We start from the raw sequence: 19,028 nt of genomic DNA, 5'->3' as shown, positions 1-19,028 counted from the left end.
CTATTTGCTATTGTATTTTGATATGGAATGAAGTGTGTTCGATTGCCTTTTCCCTAAAACACTTAGGCCAAAAAATATCTTTTTACATTATTCTGATTCCTGAATTATTAGATAATTAATTTACAAGCAGAATATCAATAAATTCAGACACTAATGACACTTATTTTGAGAGAAGACATGCAGAGACTAAAGTTTTCCTAGCACATTTCAAGAGCACCGTATTTGTACCTTAATTAATTTGAGAGAGCATGACATATTCTACGCAAATACAAAGTACAAACTCCATTTCTCTAAAACCGGTTCCTCAATTCTGCTTTCACTGCATCTCTCCATACATCCTCAGGGACTTAGGTGCAAGGAAAAGACAGAGGGAGGGAAACGTTGATAATATTAAGGGAAGGGAGATGCGCCCAAAGGTAAAACAACAGACAGACAGGCATAAGGGCAACAAAAGGTATTTGTGCATGACCTTAAATTTTAGAAACAAATATTGTATTTCCACGTGTACACAACCCACCTACAGGGGCACAAATAAATGGAAATTACAGAGGTGACTGGTGGGTTGATCTTTCCTCCCTGAGGGGTGAATGGAAACATGGCAGGTTAATAAACACTTCTTTCCACTTGTCTTGTCGAGACACCTGCCACAATGAGAACTGTTCTCACAATAACCACCTGAATCCACTTACAGCTAAGTCAGCCATTGGTCAAGTCAAACTACCTACGGTCGCCTACCATCAAATCAAGCCATAACTATAGTGACGAATGAAAGCATCAGATGAACATTTACCTATTCAAAAATGAACCAAGAAATTGATTCAGAGTTCCATCAAAAACCTGTAAGGTCTGAAAGTAAATGTTAATATTAATGAAGAACAGCTATAATATGTAGAAAGTATTTTTTTAAGAGCACCTTCCATGTGTCCAAGCTATTCTTTGCCTCTTTCACTGTGGTGTTCTTCAGTCTACCTCTCTTTTCTTTATTTCCTTTTTAATCCAGACACAGTTTCAACCACATCATTCTAAATAGAGGATGAAAAGATGAAAAGAGAGGACAGGAGGAGGAGGAAGAGGAGGTGGAGGAAGATGAAGGGGCTTTAGCTCAAGGTCTGATCACTGTTGATGTTACTGTGGGGACACACACAAACAGCCTCCATGAGTCATTTGCTCAGCTATGTAGAAACACAAAGACACCTCCATCCACTTTTACCTTATCGTAAGTCACTGTTAACACACCAGATAAGGCAAAGGCAAATATATGCACACACACGTGCATTCAAAACAAAACGACCATGTTGCCACACACACAGACTCATAGTGTTTGTTTATAACTGCATACATTAGTCAAGGGTGAGTAGTTTTACAAGCCCAGTGTGTATCCCCTGTACAAGCCTAATATACTGTATCTGAGTGAGTGAGAGTGTGTGTGTGTGTGTGTGTGTGTGTGAGTGTGTGCTTATGTCTGTCTGAGTAATCTTCTGTTAATGACCTGTAGTAGCTGGAGGTTACTCATGGCCAAAGAGGTCACACTCGCCGAAACAGCCAATCACAGTCATTCGCGGATCTTGGACAGTTTGAGTCAGTCTAATGACCTTTGTCCTACATGAGTGTTTCTCAATTTTATAACACAAGACAATTGAGGAAAAGTCTCATCTGAGGCTGATTATTATTTTGGTCACTGATTTATCTTTTATGTCACTTTTTAAGAAAACATGCCAGACATGGGATGGTTCCAGCTTCTCAAATGTGGGGATTTGCTGCCTTTCTCTGTTTTGTTCCAATGGTAATAGAATATCTTTTATTTTTGGAATGCTGGTCAGATTCTTTGAATTTGATTTTTTTTTTTTTCATAAACTAAAAATCCATTCTTGATACTACCAATCATTTTTGATAGTATATATGGATAACGTTTTTGTGCAATAACCATTCAATGCACTTCACAACCATATACTGCTTTTCATTGTTAGTGGTAGGGTCTGCCATTCCCTCGCTACATTATAATTCACAGGAAACAATGAATGCATGTAATCCAGCATAATTTCATCTCATTGATATCAGCCTCACTGTTCACTGTTCACTCTCTTTATACTGTGTCAGAGCTATAAAAAGCTAATGCTAATGCGCACAGAACATCCTACTGCTGTTACTTTACATGAAAATGTTCAGCTGAAAAACACATGGGGTGACTGTAACTGTGAAGATGCCGCAGCAAATGCAATGTATTTGTCACCCTTGTTAGTGCAAGCCACAAATATGTATGTAAGAAAAACAGCTTGGTCATTTTCAGCAATTTCAACAACATACTGTTGCTTCTCTGTTGTATTTTTGAGAAAAAAGCTGTTTAAGGTGTGTTTGCCATAGTATTAAATTGCACTTGCTGTTACCACGGTAACCATACGTGTTCCCATTTCAACCAGGACTAAAAAATCTTAAGGATTATAACTTTGATCTAAGATGTCCACTGTTGGTCAAAAATATTCACAATACCTGACAAGAAATAATATTATTTCTATGAATTATTAATAACAGTTTCATGAGTATGATCACAGCATTCTGCAATATAACTCTCATTCTAGCTGAGGAGCCTGAGATCACAAGCTTATTACAGACTTAGCATACAATATTCAGACATACAAGCTTTTTGGTAACAATTATAATGCATGTTTTATGATCTATACAGTCATCACGGTCTTTTATGTACATTATTAGTATCATCTCAGTATCAACTTGTTTGGCTTATAATGGTTGGCTAATAAACCTGCATGTCCTCTGTAAGGCAACACACTTATCTCATTTGAGTAACTAGGTGCATGACCTCACTGTCGCCCCTGGTTATCTACATATTTAAGAGGATACTGGCTTGGTATAGCCACATGAGATGGGAGTGGTTCTTTCTATAATTACATCCTATTTCACTGTTGTTTATCAGCCATGCATGAAAGAGAAGGGGGGAGCAGTGGATGCACACAAACAGGCACATACTGTTGAGCACAATAAAGGCTAGAGCGATCGCACAAGTAGGCCACTTTTTATGCAAGTGTATTTTCTGGGACATTAGGCAGTCAGGTTTTGTTTCACTAAAACAGAAAGTTTGACAATAACTACTTGTTAGGTAGAAATGCCAGTGCTGTGTTTCTTCTTTGGTAACTGATGCAAACCGCGTTTCCTTTTACAGATGCTTTCGCTCAGATGTGCTACATAAAACCATGAAAGGCCATCCTGTCATCATCATCACCATCCTCATCCATGGTGCTTAGTTTTGGCAGAAACAAGGCTCAGTACAGCAAGAAACTCGCCTGTGGAGCTATTCTCTAATGCAACAAGTTTCACAAGACACCCAGAGAGACCCAGAGAGAGAAGGATTAACATGACCCTTAAATATCTCATCTGCCAGCACTGACCAGGATGTTCTGACAGGTGGCTGCAATTTTTCTTTAGTTCACATTCCTGCACTCATGATGAAGTGACAGGTGACAGATGATCCAGAAAAAATCTGAAATAAAGGCTGCCGCCTGGTGCCACTGTGAGAAGACAGAAAGATTAATATTTTTCAATTTTCAAACAGTTGTATCACCTCTCCCAGAAAGCTGCCAAATACAAGTAATGAGTATCCACATTCTTATTAAGATGGAACACAATCTCAAACTTGATATACATTGTTATTGTAAATGTTTTCATCAAGCCTCCTATCTTCTTTTTATTTGATGTGAACCCTGGGGATGGAGCAGGAGGAAGGGAGGAGGGTGCCGTTGTGATGGACTTTAATTAGACCAATTAGACACACTCTGCTTCTGTTTGTAGTTGGAGGCTAAACAAGAGCCTCAAGCCGAGAGTAACATGTACAAGTAGAGTTCCAGGCTGTCAACAAATTTGGGGAAAAGAGTAATAAGGAAATGGTAGGAACAAGAAGAATGCACTAGCTTTTCTCTAGCTCACTAATGCAACCCTCTGGGCAGCGTGTGGTTGGCTGAACAAGAATAAAAGCCAGTTATGGCACGCACTTTTCAAAGCCAACATTATGTTTGGGTTATTTTATGTCACCGCAGATTTTTTCATCATCATAAGTCATGTGCATGATGTGTATGGCATTGAACTGGTTGTAAACATCACTGATGTGCAAATGACAACAAAAAACTTCACCTCTGTACTGAGGAATAAGGTAACCAGTCTCCATTGGTTCTAAAAGACGTCAGAGTATATCTTAAAATTGTAATCATCATCATCAACACTTTTTGTTGTTACCCTCTAACACTGTCCTTGTACTCCCTGCCAGTCATGCAGCATCCCTCCTACTCTTCTGCTATTATTTCACCATGCAGTTATATAAACAAGAATATTAACAATCAATTCTTCCTTGACAACCCACCAATCTGCCCTCTCTCTCAGTTTGGATGGACAACAGTGACTCAGGTCAAAGTGTTATCCAAAAACTGTGTGGGGGGCTGAACAGAGCAAGATCAATTCAGGACAGGAAAGTAAAGCCTGTCCCCACTTCCCCACTGAATATAAACAGGGTGGGGGGGATTAATGTTGGTTTGACAGCACCTTTTATAACAGTGCTCCAAAATCTTCGAGCTTCCTGCTGTCCATGAACACACCACACCGTCACTTTTTCAAATAATTAGACACTTCCAGGTACATTATATAACTTTGACAAAAGATAATACAAGGAACAGGGTGATGTTTAATGTCTATCTTCACATATTTCACTTGTGGACTAGAGGTCAAGTTTCAAGTCTGTTCCCAGTGCACGAACATGAATGAAACACATGAATGGCTGCCTGACATGTATTTATCTAACACAAAGTAGGCTAGGCTATGTCATTGCTGGGGGGTAGTTAGTAGAGGTATCTAGGGCTTAGACACACAAAAAAGACAAAATGGTGCTGTTAAAAAGCGGCCGTGATGTGAGAAATAAAAATAAATAAATAAAATAAATAAATCTGTATAGACAGAGGACGACCGTTAGACTTAACGGCTTCGTCCAACAGTGCTACAGTTTGACGTTAGCTAGGCCAACTACAAGGCTGAATACTAATGTGGCCGTCAGACTTCAAGGCTTTAATTAAACGCAAGAGTTTGAAGTTAGGCCTCCAGTTAACTGTTTCAATAAACCCTCAAATGGTCGGACATGTTTGTTTTTTGTTTTGTTTTTGTTTTTTTTCTTACCTCTAACATAAAGGACGCAACACGAAAACCAAATAATTCGCGTTTTGCATGACCCCCGAAGAGACAGACAGGGTGACATAAAACAACACCCTTCATCATCTTTTTCTCGAACAGCAGAATAAAAAATAAGTGCTCTTACCCAGCACGTAAATCGTAGCAAAGTTTCATGAACACTGAGATTGCCTTTAGTCTGCTTTATCCTTCAGTACACCTGCTGCTCAGGACGTCCAAATTAGCGCCAGTCTCACGGCAAAAGCTGCTCACTCGGTCCATCCATCCCGACGATATCCCCTCTTTTCTGTTCAGCGACGGGCTAAACGCCGTCTCCTGGCGGGCAGACACTGACCAAAAAAAAAAAAAAAAATTGTAAAAAAAGATACCAGTTGCGTCCCCCTCCTCCCTGGAGAGAGCTGCCCTGACTAGCGCCGTCGGCCCGCTGCTTGCAGATACCAGCTTTGCCGTCGCCTCTTGTTGATTTCGCAGAAGCGGCCAAAGGAGCAGGGCCGAGGAAATTTCGTCAGAGTTCGGTGCCGCCGTCTTAAAGGGGCCGTGAACGCCGCCTCGGCCGCAGACGCCTCTCCTTACCACCGCCCTGTGGCTGCCGCCGTCACGTAGCGCTGAATTATAAAGCAGCTGGGTCGACAGTGACCGCATTATCATGTAATTAAGCATCAACCGCAAAGACGAACGGTGATAATTGTGCAGAAATATTATTCCTACCGACTCATGTGCTGCATTGAAACTCAGCTTCTTGCTCTCCTATTCAAACATATATAAAAAAAATGTTTGAATGCATATGAAAATGTCACCATTAGTCACCTTTCTTATAAGTTCTTACTAACATCATTTTGAAGAAACTCCTCTAAAGAGTAGCACAAACGATGACTCAGCTTAGTCTGCTTTCCCTACGAAATGTCACAGTTCTCTGCAGGACTTAGGAAATTATAAGGTTATTACAGACTGGTTTAATAATGTTTTATTTGCTGAGATCTAAATGCTGTTCCAAAGCTCTGTCTCTTTCCATCAAAGAAACTGTGGTGGAAAAACAATAAACTAAAAGCAATCCTAACAATTTGCAAGTTATATACATATATAATATACAAACACATTAATACATACGTACAACCGGAAGAAATACAGAGGGCATAGCATCAATGGCCCCAGTGGCGGTTCCAGCACTGACTCTGACAGGCCTCTTTAAATTGCAGTTCAACAGAATCTACTGTATAGTTGAAATATTACATTGAGTGTATTGAACAAGACTCTTTCTAATTTAAAAAAGGCACCATTTATTTTTACTATGTATGACCTCATAACCTATAATCTAGACCTACACTCGCAATATACAGGTATAAAGCCTACAGTGGGTGGGGGTCTAAGAAGAAGAAGCTCAAGCAGGCTGAATAGATGAATAAAGGCTTGAGTTTTTGAAGCACTAACCTTTGCATGGTTGTCTCGTCAGTCTGTGAGACTCTCCTCTGCTTCTTTAAGTAACAGAACCCAACCTTATTTCAGCCACTGTGTCTCTAAGTGATTAAGTGGTCTTGATTTAACAGATTCCTCTGGCAATCCTCTTGTCACTGCACTTACACTGTGAATGAGTCAAAAAGACAAAAAGGAAGAGGGGTTTGAAGGAGGGGGGGGGGGGGGGGGGGGTGGATAGAAAGTGAGAGAGAAACAGGAGGCGACTTGACTCTTGACCCCTGAGATGAGATCATAGATTACGGGGAGGTAATCACAAGCACTTTCTGTGTCCGCTGTCTGACTACCAATGAGGGCAATGAGGATCAGTATATAGTCTTGTCCTCACTAGAGCTTTGGCCTGGTTGTCCTGCAGCTGCCATTCTGACACCTCCTCACTAGCACCAAAATCACACTGTCAGCAGCCTACATAAGAACTCAACATGTTAGCATGAAAGTGGATCAGACTTTAGAGCATTGCCAGCCCCCCCCCCCCCCCTCACATTAATCTAGGTTTTCTATTCTGCATTTAAAACAGACAGAAAAAGTCATAGCTGTGTCTTACCATCATCCAGTTGCAGCTTCTGTTCCAACAATAAGTTCATGTTTGTGTGACTTGAGGTGCTACTGTGGGCAAAGACACATAGTGCAGGTTCAGAGTAGCTTCACATTTGTGTAGGCAAATGTCTGCCTGCCTGGATTTTCCATGTGCACTTCCCACAGACCTTACACAAAAGGATACATTTAGAGTCCTAGATTGCTAGAACATGTCCCATGATATTTTGCATCACGGATCAGATGATATGAAAATCCGCTTGGACACTGTATGAGCACAAGTATGATTCTAGCAAATGATATAGGCAATTTGTTACCACACATTAGAATAATGATCTATGATATGCACATTAATGTAACTATTGATGCAGCCTGCTATCTAAAGAATTGCTGGGCACCACTTGACTGGAGTGCTGAACTGTATGCTGGCAGGTAGAGCGTCTGTGCCATTATGTCTTTAAAGCACACTTAGACCTGCATGGACGTAGCGAGTTTTGTTTTGCTTTTTTTCTTTCAGGTAACATTGAACTATGTAAACTGAAGTTCATTAAAGAAGCTATAATCAATACTTCCATATTTGCAATAGATCAAATGACCGCTGTTGTGTGAATGGGGTGGCTTGTTGTGATGAACCGACAGAGAATTATTACAGGACACTTTCTCTCAGCTCTACAAACCTTTGACTTTTTATTGTCTTTCAGCTCTTTTGTTTTAGTTTTACTACCTACAGCTTTGCTGTTTTGACTCCCTGTCACGGCTCTCATCATTCAGCACTAAACAGCAGACTGCCAAAGTTACCACCCAGCTGGTGAACATGGAGCATAGCAGCGAAACAGCCAGATATTCAACTCAGATGTTGGTGGTGACCAAAAAAGAGCGAAAAGGAGAGTGAATATTGGACGTACTTTTGCCAGTTACCCAGAGACAAAACTCCAAATAAATGCTACCGTTGCTACATAATGACTGGATACGTACAGTGTAAATAGGCAACTGTTTCCTAACAAGTTCAACATATCAACTTCAAAGGTGATAAAGTGTCAGTACTGCGTTCACAGCTTGGTTCTGCTGCCCCCAAACAGTTTCTGGAGGTTTAAGCTTAATTGGCGAGTTCAAAATCTCCAGTGAGATTTTACATTTTTATGAGAGAGACTGTACAAACAATCTTTTTTTGACATGCTGTTCTAGAGGAGCTGACTCAATTCTACTGTTTTATTTATTTATGTTTGTTCAAGCCCGTTTACATACATGAGGGGGGCAGAATGTTGGAAACACTTCTCAACTCCAGCAATGATAACTGTCATATGTAAATCTAAGTCTAATCATATATTAGCATTAACAGTAATAAATGCTTCCATCAATATGTATGGTCAAAGTGGTTAATTGTTCAGCCTTGTATTGTATGAGTATTGTGTTCGATCTATCTATCTATCTATCTATCTATCTATCTATCTATCTATCTATCTATCTATCTATCTATCTATTCCAAAGTTTAGTTAAAATTATTGGGGTTTTTTTCAATTAAAACCAATTTATCACGAAATTATTTGATTCAATATGGAATCAATCTGAAATCTCTTAAATAATCTCTATTACATAATCATTTTGAAGCAATCAATCAACGGGCCTGTTGGCTCAGATGTAACTAAAATCTGTCTGTCCTCTTGTCTGTCTCTATGTTTTAGGCCTTTTATCTCATCCAGGTTATTTCCGCTGCATGCTGATGCATCATTGGAAATAACCCTGCAATACTTGATCTGTAAATACTATAAGATCCACTGGGAAACCACTCGGGATTTGCACAGTCACCAGAGATTACGCAGCAAACAAGAGGACTAATGCTTTCAGATGGGATTCCCCTTAGTCACGCTTAACACACACAAAAATGTTCAAATACGCACACGATGGGTTTCTGGCCCGTGATCCTCTTCTGATGTCTTCTAGCAAAACTATTGCTGTTGAGATTTCCCAAATCCTCCCTCTGCGCTCATTTAGAAACCCCGTAATAAACCTCTTAATCCCAAACCAGCATTTTCTAGAGGGTTGCACAACCACGCGTGTCTTATGCAACTGGCAGAGTATTCAGAGTCAATTATAGGACAGTTGGGAGGAAGGGGAGGACGGGTGATGAGGCTGCTGATGCGAAAAACATTTGAATAAGATGGTTGATTAAACACTGACATATCATTTGGGTCTAACAAATAATTAGATATGATTTCGGAAAGAAGTCTTTTCCAATAATGAAATACAGAAGATATAAATAACATCTATTACAGCTGATTTGACAGAGCTGTTTAAATTGGAGTCATTCCTATTTTTGTCATCTTTGTCACTGGTTGCAATACTATACTTCTGAGGACCTTAGATACGTAGCATTAAGTCCCTAAAATTAATTGTAACCATAACTTTAAACCTAAAGCCATCCCTAACTGTGAATTTAAAATTGAACCCTCAATGTGTGATGCATTTAGATACCAAAATATCTGTCTCCACGTCACTGACTCAGGTGGACACTCCAAAATGTCAGCCCATGCAGGGAGCAGCAGTTCAAGCTAGTTGAAGGAAACTGATTTATATTAAGTCTCTCTTTTTTTTTTTTTTTTTTTTTTTTTTTACAGAGAACTGCACAGCCATTTTTACGGCTACAAAAAGCAGGATTTTGTGTATTTTTTCTTCTTCTTCTCATTGTAACCTTAATTTCCAAACCTAAACTAGTGCTCCTGCCTGAAAGAATCTTTTTAAAGTGATAAGTCTGTTGAAGGAAGCAAAAGTGAGTTTTACTGCTTATGAATTCAGTTTTCTCCTTGTAAGAGAATGAATTTGGTGTTTCTTCTTTTTTTTTAAGTTGCATTTTTTTCATCCCTTTTTCCCTTTTTCATCCCTTGATCCTTTCTGTGACTCTCCTTTGCACACATAAAATCGCACACAGTCTAAATCAACTTTTACTTTCCATTCTCCACCAGCAGATGGCACAATTGTATCAGTCACCCTCTCTCCTCCGGCCTGGTCCCGTTCAGCTCGGTTCAGTTTGCCAACAGTGGCTTTTGAGAGTCTAAATTATTTAGTTTGCCTGGTTGTGATGGGACGGAGATAAAGAGGAGGGCAGAGGGTCGGTCTGATAGAGCACCGCGACTAGTTACCAGTGTCTGCTTAAGTCCTCAGGTTTCAAGTTGAAGGTTTCATCCCAAAGTGAGATATAGACCGCCTGAAAAAATGATACCTGTTTTAACAGTTAGTGACGTTAACTGTAGCTTCTGTAGACTTACTACTTACTACTACTCACACTGCCACTTACTTCATCTTTGCACCTTCTGTCACCTGAAGGGAGGACTGGCTTCAGTCGCCATAACAACTAGCAGCCCAATAGGCCTCTGAAACCTGACTCTCCCATCTAACCTTTCACTCCACCTGCTGACAATAATTTACTTGGCAATACCCAGTGGCAGCAGGCTCCATGTGTTTTTATAATGCACTTGGCACAGTTGCCATTTCCAGGCCCTGACATGGTATCTAACCTTACAAAAACCCATTACATCAATGACATGAGGGTGCCCCTCCGTCTCCCCAGTTCAAGCAAAAGGAGCACTCATGGTTTTTACGTCTCTTACGTTTTTTTTGCTCTTTGATCCACCACCACCAAAGTGCATCTCCCCTAATCTGGCGCATACGGCTGAAGACAAATTCCTACAGACAAACATTAAAGTGTCACGTGTCACCTACCGTGCAATGCCAGAGCAAAGTGCCAGGTCTTTAAGTGAAGTGAGCTGTGGAAAATATAGAAATAACGTGTGGGGGAAAGTTTAGGACTTAGCCGTGGCTTCTGGGGCATATTTAAAAAAGATTCAAACTTCAATTTGGAAATTATATTATTAATACTATATTTATGATTCCTTTCCAAATTAAAATTAAACTACTGCTTTAAATGAGATACTGGTCATGTAAAAAATATATATATATATATATAAATTTAATGTAATTTACATATTTAAAGTACACATTATTTATTATTCATTTTAATTAATTTTGACAGAAGTCCTTTCCTCAACTGAAAAAAGTCAAGAAGGTATTAATGTTCTCAAAAATAGCTCTGTGCAAACTGTTCTATAAGGATTAACACAGTCCCTCAGACAGATACACCCATACCTAAAGCCTCCTACCCTCTGATACACACAGATGTTTTAGTTACAACTCAGCAGTGAGGCGGTCAACCATTAACAGCCATCCTCGAAAGGCTGACTTCACTCTATAGGTTTACTCTGATCACCAGGCTTTAGATAGACTGCTCTCCCTACACATTACCTTGTATGGCCAACATCTCCATTGCACACACTGCCCTCCAGGGTGAACCTCTGTTTGAAATCAGTCACCTATGTTGAATTCTTTCCAGCTTTCTGTCAATTTATCTGTCCCTCTGTTCTTTCTCCTTGGCTACAGGATTATTCTTTACATGCTTTAGCATTAGCATTAAAGCCCCCGAAAACCTGGACTCGAGTATTAAGTTTTTCCACGATAAAATGAAATATTCATGAACAAAAAAAAAAACAAACAAAAACAAAAAACAAAAAAAAAACCCCAAATAACAATTATTGAAAAAAATTAAAAATAAAAAGACATGCATATGTATTACCTTAAGTTTAAAACTCAAAAACTCTGCTTTCTTTTTCAGAAATGTTTGGGTGACTGACAGTGGCCTTATACAAAAACATACACAAAATGCCCACCATCTGTCATCAGAAGTTGAGTCACAGGTTGCGGAATTCTGATTGGTCCAGGGAAGTAGGTGACACTTCAAACCAGCCAGAAGAGAAGAGCATGAGAAGAGCATTTAGTGCTGAAAACTCTCATGAAGAAAACAGTTTGGCAGAAAATTGTGTTTCAATGTCAGATCCCATCTCTTAGGGTAAAAGGTGATTAAGGTGAAAAAGGTTTTCCAGGGTCTATAAAGTAGATTTTTGAATTAAGGTGTTATGTGTACATAAGGAATTTAATTTTGTATATGGTATAAATCCATCCATTTCCAGAGGCACTTTTAGAGAGATCTTGATTGACTTTTTCTAGAATCCTGCAAGTCAGACCAGTTAAAAGCATTTAAACTGGAAAGTCTCTTGTTATCATTGATCAGGTTTACCTCATTTTATGAAGAAGAATTACTGATCTAAGTTACATACAAAATGGACACAACTGGATATTTAGCTTCTTAAAAGACAGAAATACACAAAAGAATCTTGATGCAGCATCTCTGCAGCAGCCAGGCTGCCAACAATTCCAACAACACTTCACCGACAAGTGATTACCTACTCTAAAACTATAAAGTGAGTGAGTAACGATTTCTGTTACTCATCACTTGTTGTTACCTAATTCTTTGGGTTGTGAACAAGTTTCAGCCCGCCATGCTTCCCTCCAGCCAAAAGACATATAAAGGCTACAACACAGTTACAAATTCATCATGTCATCTTTAATTTTACAGTCACAATCATCTTTTCTTTCCAGTGTCTTAAAACCATAAAAAATAAATATACATTATGTTACAAAATATTTCCAGTGTCTTGGATCAATAGAAAAAAACATGGACATTTATCGGCAGCATTGACTGCATGACAGCAAAACACTGGGGGTATACAGTATGTATGGTACAAAGGCATTCAGTGAGTGGTAAACCAGACTTTAAGTTGCCTTATACAAGTTGAAAAATGCATTAGAGCTGGTGTAATTTTCACTTTGAATTCAGATTCAGAAGTCCAGTGATGAAAAAATACTTTTTATTCAGATTAAAGGGTTAATTAATATCAGTTCTGGATTAAAGGGGCTACCTGTAAATTTTCTCTGCTGCTGAACATGCTTTCTTGCCAGTAGTGAGTGATGGTGATTGTTGCTTGACATGAGCTTCGGCCATTGTTGTGTTTACAAGACAAGAGGTTATAATACGCCCTTTGAGCAGCACTAAATCTTCAGGGCAGATTGGTGGCTACAGTGACTCGGTATCAGAAAGTGACGAGATAGGCCGGGGCTAGCTGGTTAGCATGCTAACCTTTGTTAAAGAATAGACGTGATAGAGACAAGAGTTAACGTTGTTTTTTTCAGACTGGTAGGTAAACAACGTAGCACCAGCAAAACTTACAAATAGCTCCTTTAAAAATGCTATAAACATGAAATCCATCTTGTAATTCTGTGCTTTTCTTTTTTTTTTTTGGTTTGTTTTTATTTTGGAATGAAACTGAGTTCAAAGTGAACTGACCCCAACCATAGTCTGCACATTTACTGTATTTCATGACTTTGGTAACCAGGAGTATGTGCTGCATTGAGCAAACAGGCAGGACGGACACTGGAAAAGAAGGCTTCAGGTTCATAGTGCTTGAACTGAGTTTTCAACAGAGGGGGAATTTCCCTCCATTCAATATAATTAATGTTCATTTAGGCCCTATTGTGTGTGCACGTACTTGGGACAACCACACACACACAAACATAACAGTCCTGCATTTGTTATGTGTGTGTATGCGTCAGAGAGTGTGTTACATCACCTGAAAGCCCACTACAGGCTAACGCAGTACGTGTGTGTGAGTGTGTGTGCATGTGTAAGGCCTCAATCCAGGATGAAGGCACACAGATTATTGTTCTCAGTCGATTAAACCAGCATATCAAGTGATTTTCACAATCCCGACGTAACACAGGCAATCGATTTTTAGTTTCGAAACTTGTCCTTGCTACAGCTGAAATACAAAATAGATCATTTCTTCTTCACCTTTAACAATATCTACACATTAATTACACTCTAAATGCACTGCATCGAGAGGCTGGGGTAGCCTTTCTTTGAGTTAAAAAAAAAAAGAAGAAGAAAAGAGCACTTGGTGTCTGATAGCGCTGTTCGGTATCAACGAGTTGGAAGTGTCCAAAAGTCAGTGAGAACAGGTTGTTAGCTTTACGTCTGATGACCCTTTAAGGGACTTGTAGTCCTTGAAGTCCTTTTGGACTACATATGAGACTGTACCAGCATGTATGGGTTCATGCACAGTGGTTATACATCTGCTTTTCTCCATGAGAAAATCCGAAAGTACTGTCCAGCTTTCCTAACTTAACCCGCTGATAAGGAAAGCAACATAATGACCCCTCATAACTGTGATTATTTTGGGACTTGCAATGCATTCTGGGGGCATTCTTTCTCTTCTGACTCTCTGTCCCCATTTCCTTTAGTGGTTTTGGCACACATGGCTCCATTTCATCCTCTCCTGGTACAGTCCAACACAGCATTCCCTTTATTTTTTCTCACATCTTTTCAGTATCTCTGCTTATTTTCTTGTCTCAGGCAGTCTCTAAGTCTGCAATTAATACTGCTCTCCAGAGAGAGAGGGAACACGAAAGGAGGGGTGGATGGACAGATCAGATAATCTTCAGCGTCCCTCCATCTTCTTTTTTCTTTTCATTTCATTCCCCTCACTCTTGGCTCTCCTCCCCCAGCGGTTTCTCCTGCTCATGCCTTCTCTCACAAGGGCAGGCTGGTCTGGGTTTTCCTAACAGGTCAGATCGAAGTCTCGTTACTGCCACTGTTAGCGGAGGGAGTGGAGGGAGGGAAAGAAGAGGGATGGTGGGGTGGGGGGGGGCGGGGGTGGGGAGGGGGTTGTGCGGGGAGGAAGGATGCGAGGAGAGAGGAAGGAAGGTGAAAACATGCAATATAAAAATGAATGCAGGGATGCAGGAAGTCATCATGCAGCATTTAGGGGGGATGATAAAATTATGTCATGCTATAGTCGAAGGAATAGGTTCACATTTTGGGTCACATGCTTATTCGCTTTTATGCTTGGAGTTAGATAAGAAGACTGAGGCCACTTTCATGCCTGTATGCAAAACAGGAAGCTAAGCTAAGCTAAACTAAGCTAAACTAAAAAAAATCCCTGATGGTAGCTTCATATTTAGTGCACAGACATGAGAGTGGTATCAATCTTCTTCTGAATTTCAGCAAGAAAACAAAGCATATTTCTCAAAATATGAAACTATTCCTTTATCCTATTATGATACATGCATTGTTGACATATTGGCCAACTAAGATGCTATTTAGTCACATGGTTGCAAACTCTGATTGATTTTGAATCCTTTTTTTTTTAAGCGATTCAAATTACATGAATAAATGACAAGGAGGGTGTATTATTCATTCATTCACACTTCATTCAATTTAACTTTATTCTTACTGGTGTTTTTATTAGGACAAAGAGAGATGTCAGCTGATAAAATTATCATAATTGTTGCATGCCAGCATTCTCTCAATGGCTACTTACTCTGAGTCGGACTCATTGCCTCCATTGACCGTCCCTGACTTCAAGTGCATGGCCACTCCGCCGTTGGTCTCCCGGTAGATGCCCGCCGGCGGGGGCCTGACCGGTATCTGAGGCCGTGGGGCGACGGGCGGCTTGATGAGGGAGCTGTTGTCGTGGTTGCCGGGTCGATTGCCGTCGTTGGAGGCCAGAGAGGGCGGCTGGGACGTGGGGGTCATGATGTTGATGGAGGACGGGGGCGGGGAAGAGGTGGTGGTGTTGTTGTTGTTGGGGGGAGGGGAGGTGATGGTGGGGGAGTTGTAGTCGCTCAGCTTCTCCCTCAGACGGTTCTTCATGTTCTTGTCGGTCAGCGGAGGAGGGTAGCTGATCTTGTTCTTTAAGATGCCTGAGTCGGACAAATATGAATTCCAGTTGAATCAAATAATGTTAATTAGTTAATTGATTTAATCCAACTGAATTCTCTTCCCTTACCTTTTCTCTGCTCTGGTTGATGGTTGCTGTTGCTGTTGGGTTGGCCAGGGGGAGCTGTGTCTTTAGCATTACTAGGTGTCTGTCTGTCTCTCTCCTGGAGCATCTCCCTCTCTCTCTCACCAATGTGGTTAAGCTTATTTTCCGGGTGCAGTTCCACATTCACCTTGGTCTCCACCCTCAGCCTCTCTGCCCCGCCTGGATCCTCGCTGTCACTGGCAGTGGTGGCCTCCATTGGCCAGTACGGCTTCATGTGATTGGGCACAGACTCCACTGGTGGGGGGAACAAGACATATTTGAAGCAGCAATAATAAAAGAAGATTCCACTCAGATTCTCCTACAACTGTGTCAAGTATTAAGATACTTTACTGAAGAAAAAGTAAGTAAGACCACACTGCTAAAAAGCTCCATGACAAGTGAAATGTACATGTGAGTATGTAAGTAGAGTGTAAAATATGTATTATTAGAAAAATGTATCAAAAGTACTCATAATGCAGAAAAATGACCCCTATCAATATGCCTGAATGCTATTATACAGTATATTATATAATATATAGAGTGTTTGTTTACTGGTAGTATTTCACTGTCATAGCTGGTCAAAGGAAGCTGTTTTTAATGTATTATGTACTTTGGAGGAGTTTAATCTATAAGAATACATATTTCTATATATTCATATCACATTTTGTATATACAAGTTAATCTGAAAAGTACATATAGATGTCAAATTAAAGTAGTGGAGTAAAAAGTATACTACCCTGTAGCATGTTATGAAAATAAAAGTGTCTCAAATTGGTACAGGCTCAGCTGGACCATGTCTATACCTTTAGGCGTGCTGTGGACGGGCTGCCTCTCGTTGTTCCACTTCGGCTTGACGTCGATGTCGTCGTCCTCGCTGTCAGAGGAGTGGGAGGAGGCGTAGGAGGAGCTGTGTTCATCCACTGACAGCTCACTGTCTGAGTCAGAGTCTGATGGGAACAAGGAGGGAAGTTACAATAGAAACTTAACACCTAATGCTGACACATGAAAAGCAAAAGTGAACTCACCATCTCCCTTGGTGCCGTTTCGGTGGAACAGAGGTCCATCCAGATCTGTGTGTCCTTTAGCTGTTCCTGAAGAGACACTGGGCTTCTGGCCAGACTCCTCCCTACACAGATAAAGACAGATACAGCAGGGAGGCGAGAGAGAAATGGGAGTGGAAAAGTAGAGGTGGAGATTAAGAGGAGACAGAGAGGGGAAGTAAAGCGTCGCTGAAAATTAATTCAAGCCCAAACTTGAGGTTTGAGACAACTAATGTATAATCAGATATCTCTCATTAGAAAACATCTGCCTCTGTTGATGGCTTCAACAAAGACTATAACAAACAATACAATGTGGTTTAGGTGTGCTTGTAGCAGGTTAATTAACTGGCTGCATGATCATCAACAGAAAAACACATCTACCACTGATGGATAAATGGAGGGGAACTTGTTAGACCTTCATTATTGTCTGCTTTAATCTATTAATGGTATAAATATATTAAATGACACATTTTGAGAATCAGTCAAACATACAAAAAGCTGACAGTAAAAAAACTTGCAGCAGCTTTTGTCTTTTATTCCCTAATTTTATGCATCATTGATTACAAAATTAGAGGGTGAACTTGTTCAATCATTCCTCTCCTCTCTTCTCCTCTCGCAGCTGTTTATTCCAGATTGTATTGAGATGTTGACTTGAGGGCAGAAATGCTACTGAAGACTCTGCCCTGTCTGATGGCTGATCTAAGAGGAGCTTCTGGAATTAGCTGAAAACATGCCAACAGCCACAGGGGAAAGGCATATGTATGGCTGTATTAGATTCCCTCTTCCAACAGGTACAGTCCCAGCTCTTTCTCTCTTTTTCTCCCATCTCTCTCCAGTCTCCTCCTATTTCTTCCCTATTCCTTTGCTCTTACACCGTCTCTTTCGCAAAGGCAGCACGCCACATTGCTCCCCGCTAGCGTTTTTGCTCTCAGTGACCCTACTGTCAGTTCACATTACCCAGATGACAGTTTTACAAGTCGAGGCGTACAGTCAGACCTAACCCTGGTTCTGTAAAACTCTGTAAAACACCAGGTATATGTAACACCACTCCACTGCAATGAAAACATGCCTGTGATACTCACACACAGGAGCGATTAACCAGAGCTGAAAAGCGTGGGAGAGATATATCTCAAAATGTCAACTTTTTAAAGGTTAATCAGGAATACACTTGTCCTGTTGCTCAAGTGCTCCAAACTAATTAAGTAAGTTACACACACTAAAACTTTTACACACTAAAAAGAAATTCTCAGCTCAATAGAGTTTTTATAACCTATATTTCCCTAAAGGCTGTTACAAACAGTAAGAGAAAGACATGTTTCCATGTATTTCATGTAACACTGCCAGACTTATATAACATGTGATATTTTGATGTATTTTACAAAGGCTACAAGTTTACAACTTGTAACATACAAAAAAGATATTGAGTAGATATTGCTAAAATATATTTCTTGTAGTCAAAAGCTAACATTGAGCAGTGGACATAATGCACAATGCTGCATGTATATCAGGGACATTAACGCTTCTTGGTAAAATGAGCTAAAACTGCATGAACTTTAGCAGATGTAACTACTTTAGCTAAAACTAACACAGTTTAAAATGTGTTTATTGAAACTAGTTGAGAAAGATGTGGTTCAAGAGTTGATATAGCTAGTTTATATACATCTGAGATGTACATCTGATAAGTAGTATACATTTTTATACTAAGGGATAAAAAGTATTTTATCTATCTATCTATTTCCTGTAAAGCAGTTGTAAGCATACTAGAAATGTGCTAGGTACATGATGTATACGAATGAGCTAACACTGAGCAATGGACACAATGTGATATACAGTAAACTGAATACACTTAAGTTTTTTATTTCTTTGACGTAATAGCTTAAACTCCGATAAAGCCTTTTACTTTTCCCAATAATTTAAAACCGAGTTATTTTAGTAAAAAGAAAAAAAAAAAGAAAAAAGAAAAAGAAAAAATTCAAGAGCGAAAGACTTTGCATTAGCAAAGTGCTAGGTGCACCTAGCTAAAACCTGGCTAAACCAATGCAGTGTAATGCAAAAG

General features: G+C 39.9%; 2 protein-coding genes across 5 annotated transcripts in view; both read right to left on the bottom strand.

The window, feature by feature from the left end:
• gramd4a (GRAM domain containing 4a) overlaps positions 1–5,824 on the bottom strand; it is a 52,863-nt gene extending 47,039 nt beyond the window's left edge. Inside the window, exon 1 of one of the 3 annotated variants that reach the window (XM_071501969.1) lies at positions 5,309–5,824. In XM_071501969.1, the coding sequence (XP_071358070.1) occupies positions 5,309–5,337 (29 nt within the window). In that variant the 5' untranslated portion in view covers positions 5,338–5,824. The remainder of the gene's footprint in view (positions 1–5,308) is intronic. The other 2 variants (XM_071501971.1, XM_071501970.1) reach the window with 2 other exon arrangements.
• Positions 5,825–12,622: 6,798 nt separating this feature from the next.
• Positions 12,623–19,028, bottom strand: part of celsr1a (cadherin EGF LAG seven-pass G-type receptor 1a) — a 91,428-nt gene continuing 85,022 nt past the window's right edge. For both annotated transcript variants that reach the window (XM_071501592.1, XM_071501593.1), the window contains exons 32-36: positions 16,958–17,058; positions 16,736–16,879; positions 15,918–16,187; positions 15,450–15,831; positions 12,623–14,687 (exon numbers count right to left, since the gene is read on the bottom strand). In XM_071501592.1, coding sequence (XP_071357693.1) covers positions 14,660–14,687; positions 15,450–15,831; positions 15,918–16,187; positions 16,736–16,879; positions 16,958–17,058 — 925 coding nt within the window. In that variant the 3' untranslated portion in view covers positions 12,623–14,659. The remainder of the gene's footprint in view (positions 14,688–15,449; positions 15,832–15,917; positions 16,188–16,735; positions 16,880–16,957; positions 17,059–19,028) is intronic.

Source organism: Trachinotus anak, unplaced genomic scaffold (genome assembly GCF_046630095.1).
Source record: "Trachinotus anak isolate AG129_WGS33_773 ecotype Australia unplaced genomic scaffold, CSIRO_AGI_Tana_v1 ptg000018l, whole genome shotgun sequence".
Lineage (NCBI taxonomy): Eukaryota > Metazoa > Chordata > Actinopteri > Carangiformes > Carangidae > Trachinotus > Trachinotus anak.
The sequence above is the reverse complement of the archived record's forward strand: the minus strand, read 5'-3'. Positions and strand labels throughout refer to the sequence as shown.